This window comes from Lissotriton vulgaris, chromosome 7 (assembly GCF_964263255.1).
Source record: "Lissotriton vulgaris chromosome 7, aLisVul1.2, whole genome shotgun sequence".
In the NCBI taxonomy this organism is placed as follows: Eukaryota; Metazoa; Chordata; class Amphibia; order Caudata; family Salamandridae; genus Lissotriton; species Lissotriton vulgaris.
In genome coordinates, this window is record NC_141695.1 from 693,118,812 (window position 1) to 693,132,911 (window position 14,100).

Below are 14,100 nucleotides of genomic sequence, written 5' to 3' on the forward strand. Positions count from 1 at the left end.
AAAACAATTTAAAATGTTACATTATATAAATGGTGTTTCAAAATGCCCACATCAATTTGAGATAGTAAACTGCGCAGTACAAGGGTGCATTACTTACCATCTAGGTATTTATTTAAGCAACAACGAACCTATATTGATATATATCAAGGGTAATCAAGTGAAACTAGACAAAAATGAAATTTTACAAAAGAGCAATTTGAATTGCATTATTCTTTTACAATGGATGACACACTACTGAGACATCATGAGTAAGATGATGGGACAAGAAAAAATACATACAAATGAATAAGAATGGGTAAGTACAAAAGGTTTACCTCAAAGATTTCTTCTCTGGAAACTTCAATGCGACAATGACCTGCTTGGGGTTGCTGCTGTGACAACTCTTGCCTTAAAATCTTCAATTTCTGTACAAGATCACGCTTATATTTTGGGACAGTCAAACATTCTACCTCATCCGGGAGCTGACAGAGAGACAACAACTGTTGCTGCTGCTGCGGCTGTTGATCTTTGAGGTGGTTCTGACGGCTAGGGAAGCAAATATATATATATATATTAAACAGAAAAACGTTCTCACAATTATAACTGAAATTACCGCATTCTAGATACAAATAAATTAGTACTGAGGCTCTGGGTATTTTAAGTACATTGAGCTAGGAAAAAAGCAAGGAGACCTGGTCACATATTACATATAAACATTGCATATTAATTTATGTTCTAGATAGTGCTGTACTAAAATGTGAGGCATCGTCGGAACTAATCCGAAAATGGTAAAATAAGAATATTAAAGGAGATCGGAGGAGAAAATGGATCAGAAGCGGAAGGGAGAGAGGAAATTTAGAAAAGGGATTCCAAGCAACAAGTATAACAAGCACTGGAAAGCCAATATGTGTTGCCTATGTCAGGTATTGGCTTTGTCATTGCTTTTTTGTATGTTGAACAGCAGCGCACTGCTGTGCAGCAGAGCTGAAAGATTAGAAAAACCAAAATTGATATCAAACGCCCACCGCTGACTGCATCATAGCACTTATTTTTTTGCAGGAGGAGAGGATGGTGGGGTGAGAGACGTCAGACCTTTTTAGGTCGAGGACCGTAGGCTGCGCTTGCGCAGTTCGGTCCGAAGATTTAATGTTTTTTAGTTAGGGGCCTTGAACCCGCCCCTTTTCTCCATTGGCTGGCCTCGTAAATGCTGGCCAGCCATTGGAGGAGAGGGGCATCACTCCCTTTAAGCCCCGTCTTTTTCGGATTCGGGGGCGTGTTTTTTGAGTTCTTTCTTTAAGTGACGTCATCCGTCACTCAACAAAAAACACGTCCCCCCCCCCCAGTCTGAAAAGGACAGGGTTTAGGTTAAAAAAATGGCGAGCGCTTGTTTATTTTGCTGTAATCCGTATTTCACCATTGGTGATTTATGTGCTTTCTCTGTGTTTGCTCTTATAATTACTGTGACTCCTTAATTTACTGCTGCATGCTTTGGTCATTGTTACGGTAGGTATTGCACACAGCGCTTAATATGAGGCATTATGTTTGTCATGTTTACGTCCGAATGCCTTGCGCTCCCTAGTGCTGCTGCTGCTCATTATTCACAAATATAGTGCGTGAAGAAAGATATTTGTTCTGTGTTTGGTAGAAGCGTCCCAGCCAGCAAACATCCTGTTTCCCCCGTGCTCACGAGGTCTGTAATTCAGCGCGTCCGGAGATCGAGTGCCCGCTGATGCTGGTGTTTTAACACCTTGGCTGCCTGCCTCTGCCCCTTCTGGAAAAGAACAGTGCAAGGAAATCCGTATTCACTAAACAACCAGAAGCCAAAAACATTTACATTTTCAAGTGCTCCTCCTATTTACCTATCTATCCTGTTACAGTGCTTTGGCACCTGCGGGTTTTAGTGCGCTTTATTCATTTTTATCATATTATTTCATATCATTGACATGTCTCATCTAAGCGTCAGACTGTGTAGAAGCAATATGGAATTTTTCATCATGCCTCATTTGTGTATTCGTTCACTTAACTTGATAAATTTTCTCTGATTGGACTGTGTGTCCCTGGTTAACTGATATTTTGCTGTAAGCTATATCAAAACATATGGATTGAAATTGTCTCTTTAATAGCAGTTTACCTTATTGCCTGAAACTTCAGGCAATGAAGTGAACGCACTTTGACATCTGGTTCCTCAGAGTCAAACAGAATTAAAAATGTTGCTGCATCTCGTTTGTAAGGGACTTTCTTTTCACAGCTATTTCCATCAACCATCTACTGCATTTCAGATGCAGACTTCCAGGTAGAACGAGTTTTATTTGTTGTCTATTCCATTGATTTCAATGACTCCCTTCTCAAGGTGGAGGCTGAGCTCCGAGGCAAGGGATAACGTATCCTGCATTGTTGCACTGAGGCACAATACCCGAACCCTTTCCAAACTACGTCCCACATGCAGCTTAAAGATGTATACCGATAATCCACATGCCAAGAGTTTGTACTGTTTTTAATCTCCTCTTTTGCCCTAATACTTTGCAAATGGTAAAACGTTTTCCACAGAAAATCAGAAGGACACAGAAAGCAGATGATTCAGCAAGGAGCAGACAATTTCTGTTCCTTGAAAAATGGAAACCCGTCTGGTTTCCACCGCACCATCAAAAACCCTTTTGCCTGGATGATATCCCTTGTCTTTCATCTGAATCAAATGTGCCTCTCCAGAAAGCCTCAAAACCGCTTTTTTGCCATTGATGACACTGTTGATCACCCTTCAGGTTGCCAAGTCCCTTGTTAGTAACCAACTCTGTGTGTGGGGCTGTGTGTGTGTGTGTGGCTCTGTGTGTGTGTGTGGCTTTCTGTGTGTGTGGCTCTGTGTCCGCGAATACACTCTACTACTCTCTAATGCTCGCCTATTGCCATTGTAAATGACAATACCATTTATTTATTTTTAGGAAAAAAATGTCATGAGCAATGCCAATAGCTCTACCTTGAATAATGCAGAGACCATTGCATTGTAAATGCTTGTTTCATTGTGGCGGGAGGGACAATGGAGGGAGAGGTCAGGGAAACACAGAAAACAGAAGGAAGGAAGGTTAGTGGGGGCAGAGACAAGCCAACATGGACAGTGGAAGGAGGGAGACAAAAAGTAAATAAACATGTACAGAAAGTCTCATATGTACATCTTGGGTTAAGCTGTGCCAAAGTAGGCAGCCTCTTTATTACAAGAAAATAATTGTATATTTTAGTGCAGGTACAAAGAGTTAAATTACATTTTATTGCTCTTTATACCACTGACACCAGCAGCAAACTTAAAACCAAATAATTTTTACCTCTTCAAAGTACACTTCCCAACTACTACAATATCTCCTTTGCACAAAACCATTTGCAAACTTGAATACATTTTGCTGAAAATAGACACTGGCAAGGTACATCCATGAATGCTTTTCAAAGAAAATACTTTAGCATTTCGCTATTTCGGTTAAGAGACTGCAACGTTTTGTGATCAGTGTTATTTTTCGTAATTTCTTAAAGTTAGTTTGTGATTTTATAACACAAGAATACTATTGAACAGGAATCAAATCCGACACCATGCGTGCCATCACTGCTTGATGCAAGCCTAGAACTTCTTTTCTAATTCTCCGTGGAAGATGGATTTTTGGGCATTAAAATCGACTACCATTTTGCTTGCTTTGAATGAATCCCATCTCCCAGGGTTACCGCAACCATACCTTTCTGACAACTTATACGCGTTGGCTCGCAGGAATATAATGTTTATGCGCCTTCTAGGCCTGCAAACCATGGATTTTAACCGATGGGCCCCATGTGGAGAAGAGGGGGCCTGTAGACTGTGCAACTACAGTTTTGAATCATGACTCCATATTTTGTGCTTCTATCCTGTCTCAGATGCCCCAGAAGAGTTATCCTGAAGCCATTAAAGCAAAAAGGGGGCATTTACACATGTTTGGAGGCATCTGCACTTTGCTTCACACGAACAGACACTCAAATGCACAGGTCGGGAAAATAAGTGAGAATCTTGGAAGACCTACTTTTCCTCGTATTGTCTCTCCTAATCTGGTCACAGATCCTCAAAAACTAATTATGAACTATTTTATAGTACGCCCTAGAGTTCTCTCACTACACTAAGTTGCTATATTCATTTTATCTCTGTTTTTAACGATTTTATTTGCAGCTAAGGCCACTGGTTAAGATTGCCTTGTTTGAATAATGATTTTTAAATTTGATGGCCAATTTGGCCCTGCTCCCAAGGTTGTTAGGATGTTTTGGGGACACTTCCATTGCGATGGTTTTAACTAACTGTACAAAGAAGGTAATACAAGTTTTCAAAAGTTTAAAAAGTGATTGTGTTCGAACTGACAGCCTTCCATTTGTATGACAAGAGTGGTTAATCTGAGACCAAGTATTTCAAAATTGGAGACTACAAATAGTAGCTGTAAAATTCAGTGGTTTCCCTTCACACAGCAATGAGATGAGTAAGGGGCATGGCTAGACACAAATCTATCTTGAGCTGGCTGGGCCGCATATTAATATTCACCCAACCCCAGCACACAAATAATCTTTGCCATTACTGTATTATCTGCATCGCCCCATATATTTTAAGCACCAGAGCCAGCATCCACATTGTTCACATAAAGGAAGGAAAATGTTACTTACCTAGTAGGCATCCGTTTGTGACATGTAGTGCCGTGCATTCACATGCTTAGCATAAGTCTTGCCAACTAGTGTCAGGCTAGGAAAACGTATTTGTCATTAAAGAAGTCTTTCAAGTCACGAGGTATAGTGACTCCTACTCTTGCTCACAATGCACATGGTCCTCGTCTTTATTAGAGGATAGATTGTAAAGGATGGTGTATCCTAGTGAGGTGACCATGCGAAAATAGTGAAATATATACATAAATATAGCTGCAATCCACATAGGTATGGGGAGGAGGGTGGGCACATGTGAATGTACAGCACTACATGTGGAAAGGTGTGGCGAAGCAGCCAGGGTGCCTGACTCCGGACCACCGAGCTCATGGTTCAATCCTCGGCGCTGCAGGCAGGATAGCCCAACACCACGTGACTCTGGGCTATAGCTTGCTTAGTCTTCCCGACGGCCCCCAGAGCCGGGACTCCACTCCGGAGGTAGCTGTCCGCTATAAAAATGCTGGTATTTCATTTCATGTCACAAACAGATGCTTACTAGTTAAGTAACATTTTGAGTTTGAGGCATGTGGGTCGCTTAGAATAGAGTATAAAGCAGTTTTCCTCCATAAGCGATTGCTAATCTGTGAGTGTTGCAGTTGTTTGAAATAAAGCTCTTAATCCGCTTGACCCACATTTGTTGGTTGACGGGCCATGACACCTTGTAAATGTGTGAGGTTTGGTCCATGCAGCTGTCAAAGTAAAATGAGCCTTTGGAGGGATAGGTAGAGTTCGTTTAGCTTTCGCATTACAGGTTTGGATACATTTTTATAGTTAAAACGTGAAATGCCATTTAGAAATGGCTCGTCCTTTATGTGGATTTTAAAATGCAACAAAAAGGTGTGTTTTTCGAAATGATTAAGTTCTGTCAATAAAATACATAAGAGTTCTTTTTATATCTAGTGTGTGTAATGCTCTATCCACAAATGAACGAGGTAGGGGAAAAATACTGGCAACTCAATAGATTGATTTAAGTGAAACTGGAAGACTAGTTTTGGAAAGAATTGAGGATTGGTACTTAGGAATACCTTGTTTTTATGAAGCTGGAAGAACGGTTCTTCTAGAATTAATGCCTGAAGCTCACTGACACGTAATGTAACTTTCCAGGATAGAAACTGGAGACAGCATGATTGCAGAGGCTCAAAAGGGGGACCCATCAACCTTGTTAAGACCATATTGAAATTCCAAGCAGAGGTTGGTTGTAAACTGGGTGGAATAACTCTTGAGGACCTCTAAAAAAAGACCTCTGTTGACAGGAATTCTGAACATAGATGTTTGTTCCCTATTTTGCAGATATGCGGTGACTGCCGCTAGGTGTAACCTTATGGAGGTAAAAGCTAACCCAGATGTATGTAAATGTAGTAGGTAACGTGCAATGTTTTGAGCATTTGCTGTTAAGGGGTCAATATCCTTCTAATGGCAATAGTGAACATAATGTTTTCATTTTGTCACATAACAGGCTCTAGTAGTAGGTCTTCTAGCCTCTTTAAGAAGGTCTATACTCTGTAGAGGTAAATTCAAGTATCCACATTCTAAGACTTCATGAGGCAGATCACAAGTTTGGGAGATCTGGGGTTTAGATGCCTTACTGCTCCCTGGTTTGGGGTTAAAAGGTATTGCCAGTTGGGAAGTACCTGTTGTGGGACAACTGAGTTCCAGTAGCGTGGTGAACAATAGTGGTCTTGCCCATGTTGGAACCACCAGGATGAGGGTCAAAGACGTCTGCAGATGTTTGTGAGCCAAAAACAGAATTAGTGGGAGTGGTGAAAAGCATAAGCAAATATACCTGACCATCTCATCCTTAGAATGCTGCCTCTGGACTGTGGATGTGGGAACCTGGAGGCGAAGTGTGGGCATTTAGCATTTTCTGCTGTGGCGAAGAGGTCTATGTCTGGGTGACCCCAGTGCTGGAAGAATGGGACGAGAAATTGTGGGTTGAGCTTCCACTCATGGACTTGTTGGGGCCTCCTGTTGAGGAGATCCACAAGGTTGTTGCCCACTCCCAGTATGTACTTGACTAAGAGGCGACTGTTGTGCTGGAGAGCCCACCTCCAGATAGTCTGGGCTAGATGAGACAGCTGAGGTGACCTGGATCCCCGTTGTTGCAGATAATACATGTTTATTTATTTATTTATTTAATTTCTTGTATAGCGCAAGAATCGACCCCGGTCGGGGTATCTCCGCGCTTTGCTCGCCAAGATGGTAAGAGGAGGGCTTTGCAGATGAGCAGGGGTTTTAGTGGTTGAGCTACGGTTAGTTATTCCTCTAGGAACAGGTTGGTTTTGAGCATTTTTCTAAAGGATAGATGGTTGGAGATTTGTCTGAGGTTGAAGGGCAGGTTATTCCACAGTGTCGGCCCCACAAGGGAGAGGGCGCGGCCGCCTTGTCTGGTCTTTTTGATAAGAGGGGGTTTTAATAGCAGTTGATTGCTTGAACGCAGAGAGCGGTCTGGTTTGTAAAGTTGTAGCTTTTGGGTCAAATAGTTGGGGCCATTTCCAAACAGACACTTATGGACGGTACAGCAGATTTTAAATTTAACACGTTGCCGTATTGGGAGCCAGTGAAGTTCTCTCAACAGGGGTCTGGAAGGGGTTCTTGAAGGAGCGTTCAGAATCAGTCTTGCTGCTGTATTCTGAACCACCTGTAGTCGATTAATGGCATCCTCGTTAGCTAATATCAGGAGCCTGTTACAGTAGTCTAATCGACTTATCACCAGGGCCTGTACTAGGGTCTTTATGTAGGTGTCAGGCAGGAGAGGGAAAACTCGTCTCAGCAGGCCAATGGTGCGGAAGCAGGCTCCTGCGATCACATTTGCGTGCTCCTTTAAGGTTAGGTTTTGGTCTAGTTTCACACCCAAATTTTTGACAGTCAGTTTTGGGGAGGGCACTGGTCCTAGGTCCAGAGGCCACCAGTCGGGGGACCAGAGTATAGTAGCTTTTCCAAAGAGCATTACCTCTGTCTTTCCGACATTACATTGGAGGCAGTTGGAGGCCATCCAATTTGAAACAGCCCTCATACCTTCAGCAAAGTTTTCCCTAACAGAGTTAAGGGATTGAAAAGGGTAGAGAAGTCGGGTGTCATCGGCGTAGGACACCTGTGTGAATCCATACTTCCTCACAATATCAGCAAGGGGGGCCACATACACATTGAACAATGTGGGGCTTAGGCATGAGCCCTGTGGCACCCCCTTCGTGAGCGCCCTTGAGATGGAACGGTAGGGGCCCAGGCTGACAGATTGTGAGCGTCCGGAAAGGAAACTCTCCAACCATGAAAGGGCCTGTCTTCCAATGCCCACTCCCTGCAACCGGCTCAGAAGGATTTTATGGGACACAGTATCAAAGGCGGCCGACAGGTCTAACAGCACCAGAATCATTGAGCCTCCTCTATCCTGTGACATCTTGATGTTGTCGGTCACGGAGAGGAGTGCTGATTCGGTGCTGTAGTTGGGCCTGAACCCAGATTGTGAGTGGTCTAGGCCCCCTGTCGCCTCTATGAAACCGGAAATCTGGGTGTTGACATGTTTCTCAGCCAGTTTGCTCAGGAGGGGCAGAAGAGAGATGGGGCGGAGGTTGGAGAGTTCCGTCCAAGGAGAGGTGGAGTTTTTACGTATGGGAATCACTACTGCCTCTTTCCATTGCTGAGGGAGTTTACCTTCTTTAAAGGAGAGGTTCAGAATTTTTCGGATGATTGGGCATAGTATCTTGCTCAGGTTGTTCGTCAATCTGGCGGGGAGAAGATCATGGGGAGAGCCAGATTTCATGTTGCTCAGTAACTTATGTCGCTTTCAGTGGCTTTCGGGATGTCAAGGAAGGTGTCTGTGTGGGTCTTTATGCATGGGGCACTAGGGTCCTCCGAATTATTGGGGTATTTGGCCAAGATTTTATTGTAAATAGTGTCAATCTTGTCCTCAAAGAATTTGGAAATATTATTACACAGCTCTTGAGAGAATGTGTTGGGGCTTTCACATGCCGAGGGATTAGTAAAGGTTTGGAGGATTTTGTATAATTCTCTGGTTGAATTGCCAGCTTCGTCAAGCTGAGATATTAGGCAGGTTTTTCTTGCCTTTTTTATGTTTTTATAATAGGTGGATATTGCCTGCAAATAAAGCTCCTTACTAGCGCAGGAGTGATTCTTCCTCCATAGTTTTTCCAGCTTTCTGCATCTCTGTTTCTCTAGTTTTAATGTTTCAGTGTACCATGTCTCTTTTTTGGTGGTCGAGGATAGTTTGACTAGTTTTTGAGGGGCTAAAAGGTTTATGGTATCCAGAAGAGTATTATTAAGTTTGGCTAGAGCCGACTCAATGTTGTCAGAGTCAGAGATAATTGGCTCTCTCCAGACTTGCTCAAATGTGTCCGGGGTGATTTTATGCCATGATCTCCATTTGATGCTCAGAGTAGTAGGAGGATCAGAAGGTTTGGCTAATTGTAAAAAAGAGAATTCTAGCATGCTATGATCAGACCAGTTTATGGATTTGGGGGGGTGGCAGTGTATTGAAGGGTGGTTAGTAAAAATTAAATCCAGAGTGTGGCCTCTCCTATGAGTGGGGCCGCAGTTTCGCAGATGGAGGCCTAGAAGGGCAAGGTCGGCTAGGAGGAGTTTTGTGTCAGAATCTTCTGATATATCAGCATGAAAATTAAAATTCCAAGTAAGATAAAATTTTCTTTGGCCCTCATGTGTGGGGCTAGTATTTCGGTAAGGGCTAGTGAGAAGCCAGCATTAGGGCCAGGGGGGCGGTATACTAGAGCACCTTTCCAGTGGTCCTTAGTTCCTGTGTATTTTAAAAATCATTATTTCCATTGAGGGTAAGATAGTTTGTTCTAACACTGTAATATGAAGCTTTTCTTTGTATATAATGGCGGTTCCGCCACCAGTTTTTACCGGGCGGTCCTGTCTCAGAATTTTATATCCCTGGGGTATTTCCAGAGTTATAGATGGGACTGTATGGGGCTTCAGCCAGGTTTCCGTAAGGAAACATATTTCAGGTTTGAGGCTCTGAATAGAGTCCCAAATCTCGACGTGATGTCGAGGGAGTGATCGGACATTTAAAAGAAAGCTTTTCCAGCCTTTCGTTTCAGTTTTAGTAACCCTTGTGAACCCAGTAATGATAGTGTTGGAAGTGGCTTGAAATCTACATAGAAGACAGGAGAAAGGGCCTTCTGGACATGGCCAATTGTCGCAGGCGCATCTCTGTTGTCCCTGAGGTAGAAGAGCTAATGGGGATTGGGGGTGTACCTGAGACGTGTGTCTTCTGATGAGGCCATGGTAGGTAAAAGAAATATGAGCAGAGTGAGTGGCCCCTGGCCCTGTCCTGTCGCGGACGGGCGCAGACGGGCTACTCTTCGGCGTGGCTTCGGCTCCACTGTGCGCGATCGCTGCGCGCTCATAAAGGGGCGAGGGCTAAATAGCCCCGAGAGACCCAGGTGCTAGAGTGCTAACCGCCAAGCAAATACTAAACAGGAAGTGGTGTCCTCCCCCTTGCTAATCAGAGGGAAAACGAACAAGCAACCCGAAAAGCGGCTACTGTACACCAATCAGCAGAGTGTGGCGATTTGATCAGTGAGTGCAAGAAATACGAATTGCAAATTTTAAAAATACAAGTAATTCCGTTTTTAGTCACAGATTAAAAGATATGGCAAATCACAAAGCACATTTAGGTTTGAGCGCAGGCTCAATACTGTAGCCTCTGGCGAGCTAGCGGGTCATGTTATCTGTCTTGATGAGAACTACTTTGCCTATGAGGTGAGGAAGGAATGCTTTCAACGCTGGATGAACAGTTATCAGCTCTAGGTAATTGATATGGAGATGAAATTGACTGGGTGCCCAATGACCCTGCATATTCAATTCCTGTGAGTACATTCCCTAACTCGTGAGTGATGAGTACGTTGCTATGGTCCACTACGGAACTTGGCCTATGAAAGGTTATCCTTTTCGAAGATTGTTAGTATTTACTGCAGAGTGGCAAGCTTGATGGCAACACTAGATCTTCCAGTTGACTGTTTGCATGAGTCTATTGATGCGCTAAGCATTGTTGCAATGGCCCCATATTGAGTCTGGCATGAGCGACTATGGCTATGCATGATGCCATGGTGCCAAGAAGGCACATGACTATTCTCTCTATTATCTGCTGATGAGGCTGAAAACTATGGAATTAGTGTTTGGAAGGAGCGAATCTTAGCAGCATTTGGGTAAGCCATCCATGTATGTTAGTTGAGGGTGGCTCCCAGGAAAGGTTGTATTTGAAGAGGTTGAACATCGGACTTGACTGCATTGACTGTGAATCCTAGTTGGTGAAATAAGTTTATGGTAGTCTTAGTGCATTGACGACAGCTCTGATAATTTGTGCTCTTGATGAGCCAGTCATTCAGTATAGGGAAAACGTGTATGGTTTGCCTGCGTAAATAAGCTGCTACGATGGCTAGGCATTTGGTAAACACCCTGGGGGCTGTTGTGGCCCTGAATGGAAGAACTTTGAATTGAAAGTATTTTCCACGGAGGACGAATCTGAGGTACAGGAGATGTGCTGGATGAATCGGAATGTGAAAGAATGGGTCCTTTAGGTCCAATGAGGCCATGAAGTTGTAGCAGTGGAATGACATCTTGAAGTGCTCTGATAAAATGTACCTGTTTCGGGGTCTCAGGTCCAAGAATGGTTTTACAGACCCATCCTTTTTAAGAATAAGGAGGTAAAATGAATAGACCCCTGTGCCCTGTTGATGTAATGGGCACAAGTTCTACTGTTCCTTTTTGTAGAAGAGCTTAGACGTTGTTTGAGCAACTGTTGATGATCTGTTGACAGCCTGTGGCTGCAAGGGGAAATGTTTGGAGGTGTAGAAGTGAGCTCCAGGCAATAACCATGTTTGATAATATCTAGCACCCACTGGTCGGAGATGATATTCCGTCATGCGAGAAAGAACTGTTAAAGTCTTCACCGACACTGTAGTGCGATCAGGGGGGGATGATAGGTATGTCAAGGTTTTGTGTTTGTAGAGGATGGTTTGGGGAATCTGCCCCTACCTCCAACCCTAGAGTTGTTACCTCTGTAAGAGCCTTTATTGTATTCCCCTAGGTGATGTGGTTTGCGAATGGGGACGTTGATATGATGTGGAGGTGTCTGTAGATGAGGATTTTGCAGCTCCACAATAGAGGGACTTGACAAAAAGCACCTTGTTGCGCATGTGTCTGCAACACCCCTAAAGTTTCGGCTATTTTGTTATGCTTTTTTATCTTTTCAAGTGGAGTATCTACTTGAGGGACAATGAGGTTTTTGCCATCAAACGAAGTGCAAGTATACTTTCCTGCACTTCAGGTTTAAAACCTGAAACCTTAAGCTAGGCAAGGCCTCTAAGGAGAACATTTGAGTTAATACCTCTTGCAGGTCGGTCCGCTGCATCAAGAGACAACAGCGAATAGAGGTATTTGAATTTAGTTTGCCCTCTGAGACAATCTCATATGGCATCTTTTTATATTGCTCCGGGAGATGTTGGATGAGCCCCTCTATTTCATCCCAGTGTGGCTTGTTGTAACGGGAATGGAGACCAAAGGCATGGGCAATTCTCCAGTGATTGGCAGATCGAGCAACCGCCCTTTTTCCCGCAGCGTTTTTTTTTTCTACTAGCTTCATCATCTGGTGGGGATGCCTCATCAGATGTCTGTGAATATGCCCTTTTCCTTTCAGTTGCCACCACTGGCGTGCCAGGTATTAGTTGGCCCTTTATGCATGTTGGGTCGGTAGGGGACACTTAGTGCTTTTTATCAACCCTTGGTGTGATGACCCATGCTTTGACAGAGTCCATAAAACTGCCCAGAGTACGTCATACAATGCCCTTGAGCACACCTTTGGTTGAAGGAAAGGTTTTCAAATAAGAGATGATCCTCCAGCGGTTCGGTGTGGAGCTGATCCTTATGATAATTGGCCACCCTACCTTTAATGGCACGATAGCTAATGGTATCATCCAGAGGGGAAGGCTATAGCTCTTAGGCTGTCTGTGTGTGGGACTGGTTCACATTTGTCCCACAGGTAGTCTTTCGGGGGAATGGAGAATTGATCTCCATCATCCCATTATCTCTGAAAAGAGTGAATGGAACCCTGTGGAGAATCCTGTGTGTCTGCAGGAGCGAAGGTGGTGGTGAGTGAGTCAGTGGTTCCTATTGGTGGAGGTGCTAGTAGTAGTGGTGGTGGGCTGATTGGCGGTGGACTGGTAGCTTTGTCTGCTTTCTTTTTGAGCTTTCGTGAGATGGGTATGTCCAAAGCTTCTTCAAAGGTCAATTTTCTCTTGGTTGGCTTTTCTGCTGTATGAGGAGGCTTAGCCATAATGCGAATAGCGTCTGGGTGTATAACCAGATGTTTCTGTCTGGAATCGAGCTCCTCCTGTAGCTGTTGAAGCACTGATTCCACAGTTTCAAAGCTGAGCCTATGTTTGGAGAAGGCGTAGGACTTTTTTCGAAAGTGGTTTTTGACACAAAGGTTTTCGATGCCTAGGGTCTTGGGTCAAAAGCAATTTTTGGCACGGAGGTGATTGAGGTTTCAGCACTGGCGCTCTCAACTCGAGTCCGATGGCCGGTGACCATGCATCTTTTGCTGATCTTTCATCTCTGAGCCGGGATTAGGCATGTCCGATGCAGTTTTTTGGTGGTGACCATGGGCTGAGGGCAGTAGTGGACGTGTGAAGACTATGGTCATTGAGAAGTAGATGGGCGACCCTTTGGGAGATTTTGTGGAGCTGTGGCCTGAGTGGCTGGGGCACATTACTCGCAGAACGTCCTGGTGGAAGGTCCTGGATTTCTAGCTCGGACTCTGAGTTGTTGTCATTCGAAAAGATGCCCTCGTCTGCTGCAGACACCTGAGCACGGGCCTCTTGGTGGAAATCTTCGTAGCCAAAGCGCTCCGGAGTATCTCATTGCGTCGGGACAGCTCCATTCTTCGAGTGAGTCGGTTGCACAGTGTCTTTCTGGATCAGAAGGACTGGCAAGCATCGCAAATGGATTCCTGATGTTCAAGAGAAAGGCATAAGTTACAAACCGGATTTTGGTTGGTATGTGTAAATGTGGTGTGACAGCGTGGGCAAAAACGACAGGGTCTCCGTTCCATCACCAGATGGACATGGTGTGGACAGACCGTGGAGAAATAGAGAGTTGCCCGAAGGGCAAAGGCCCTCCTGGCCACATTTGACCGGAGACGCATCGACCGATCAATGTAGACCTAGAAATAACTGGAATAGAAGACAATACCGACTTTAAGGCCCGAATAATAGGGAAATTATGATGCTGGGACAAAGCAGAGAACCACGTGGCCTATGCACACTGCAAGCAAGAGGAGGAGTCACTATACCTCGGGATTCAAAAGACTTCTTTGAAGAAAACATAACTTGCACATTTAGGCCCAACACTAGATAGCGGACTTAAGCTAAACTGTATTTACAGCCACACATGCCTTAA

General features: G+C 44.1%; 1 protein-coding gene across 1 annotated transcript in view; it reads right to left on the reverse strand.

Annotated features, from left to right (window-relative positions):
• The window catches only part of SMURF2 (SMAD specific E3 ubiquitin protein ligase 2), a 1,116,208-nt gene that overhangs the window by 214,272 nt on the left and 887,836 nt on the right, over positions 1-14,100 (reverse strand). The window contains exon 11 of the mRNA XM_086930925.1: positions 315-525. Coding sequence (XP_086787051.1) covers positions 315-525 — 211 coding nt within the window. The remainder of the gene's footprint in view (positions 1-314; positions 526-14,100) is intronic.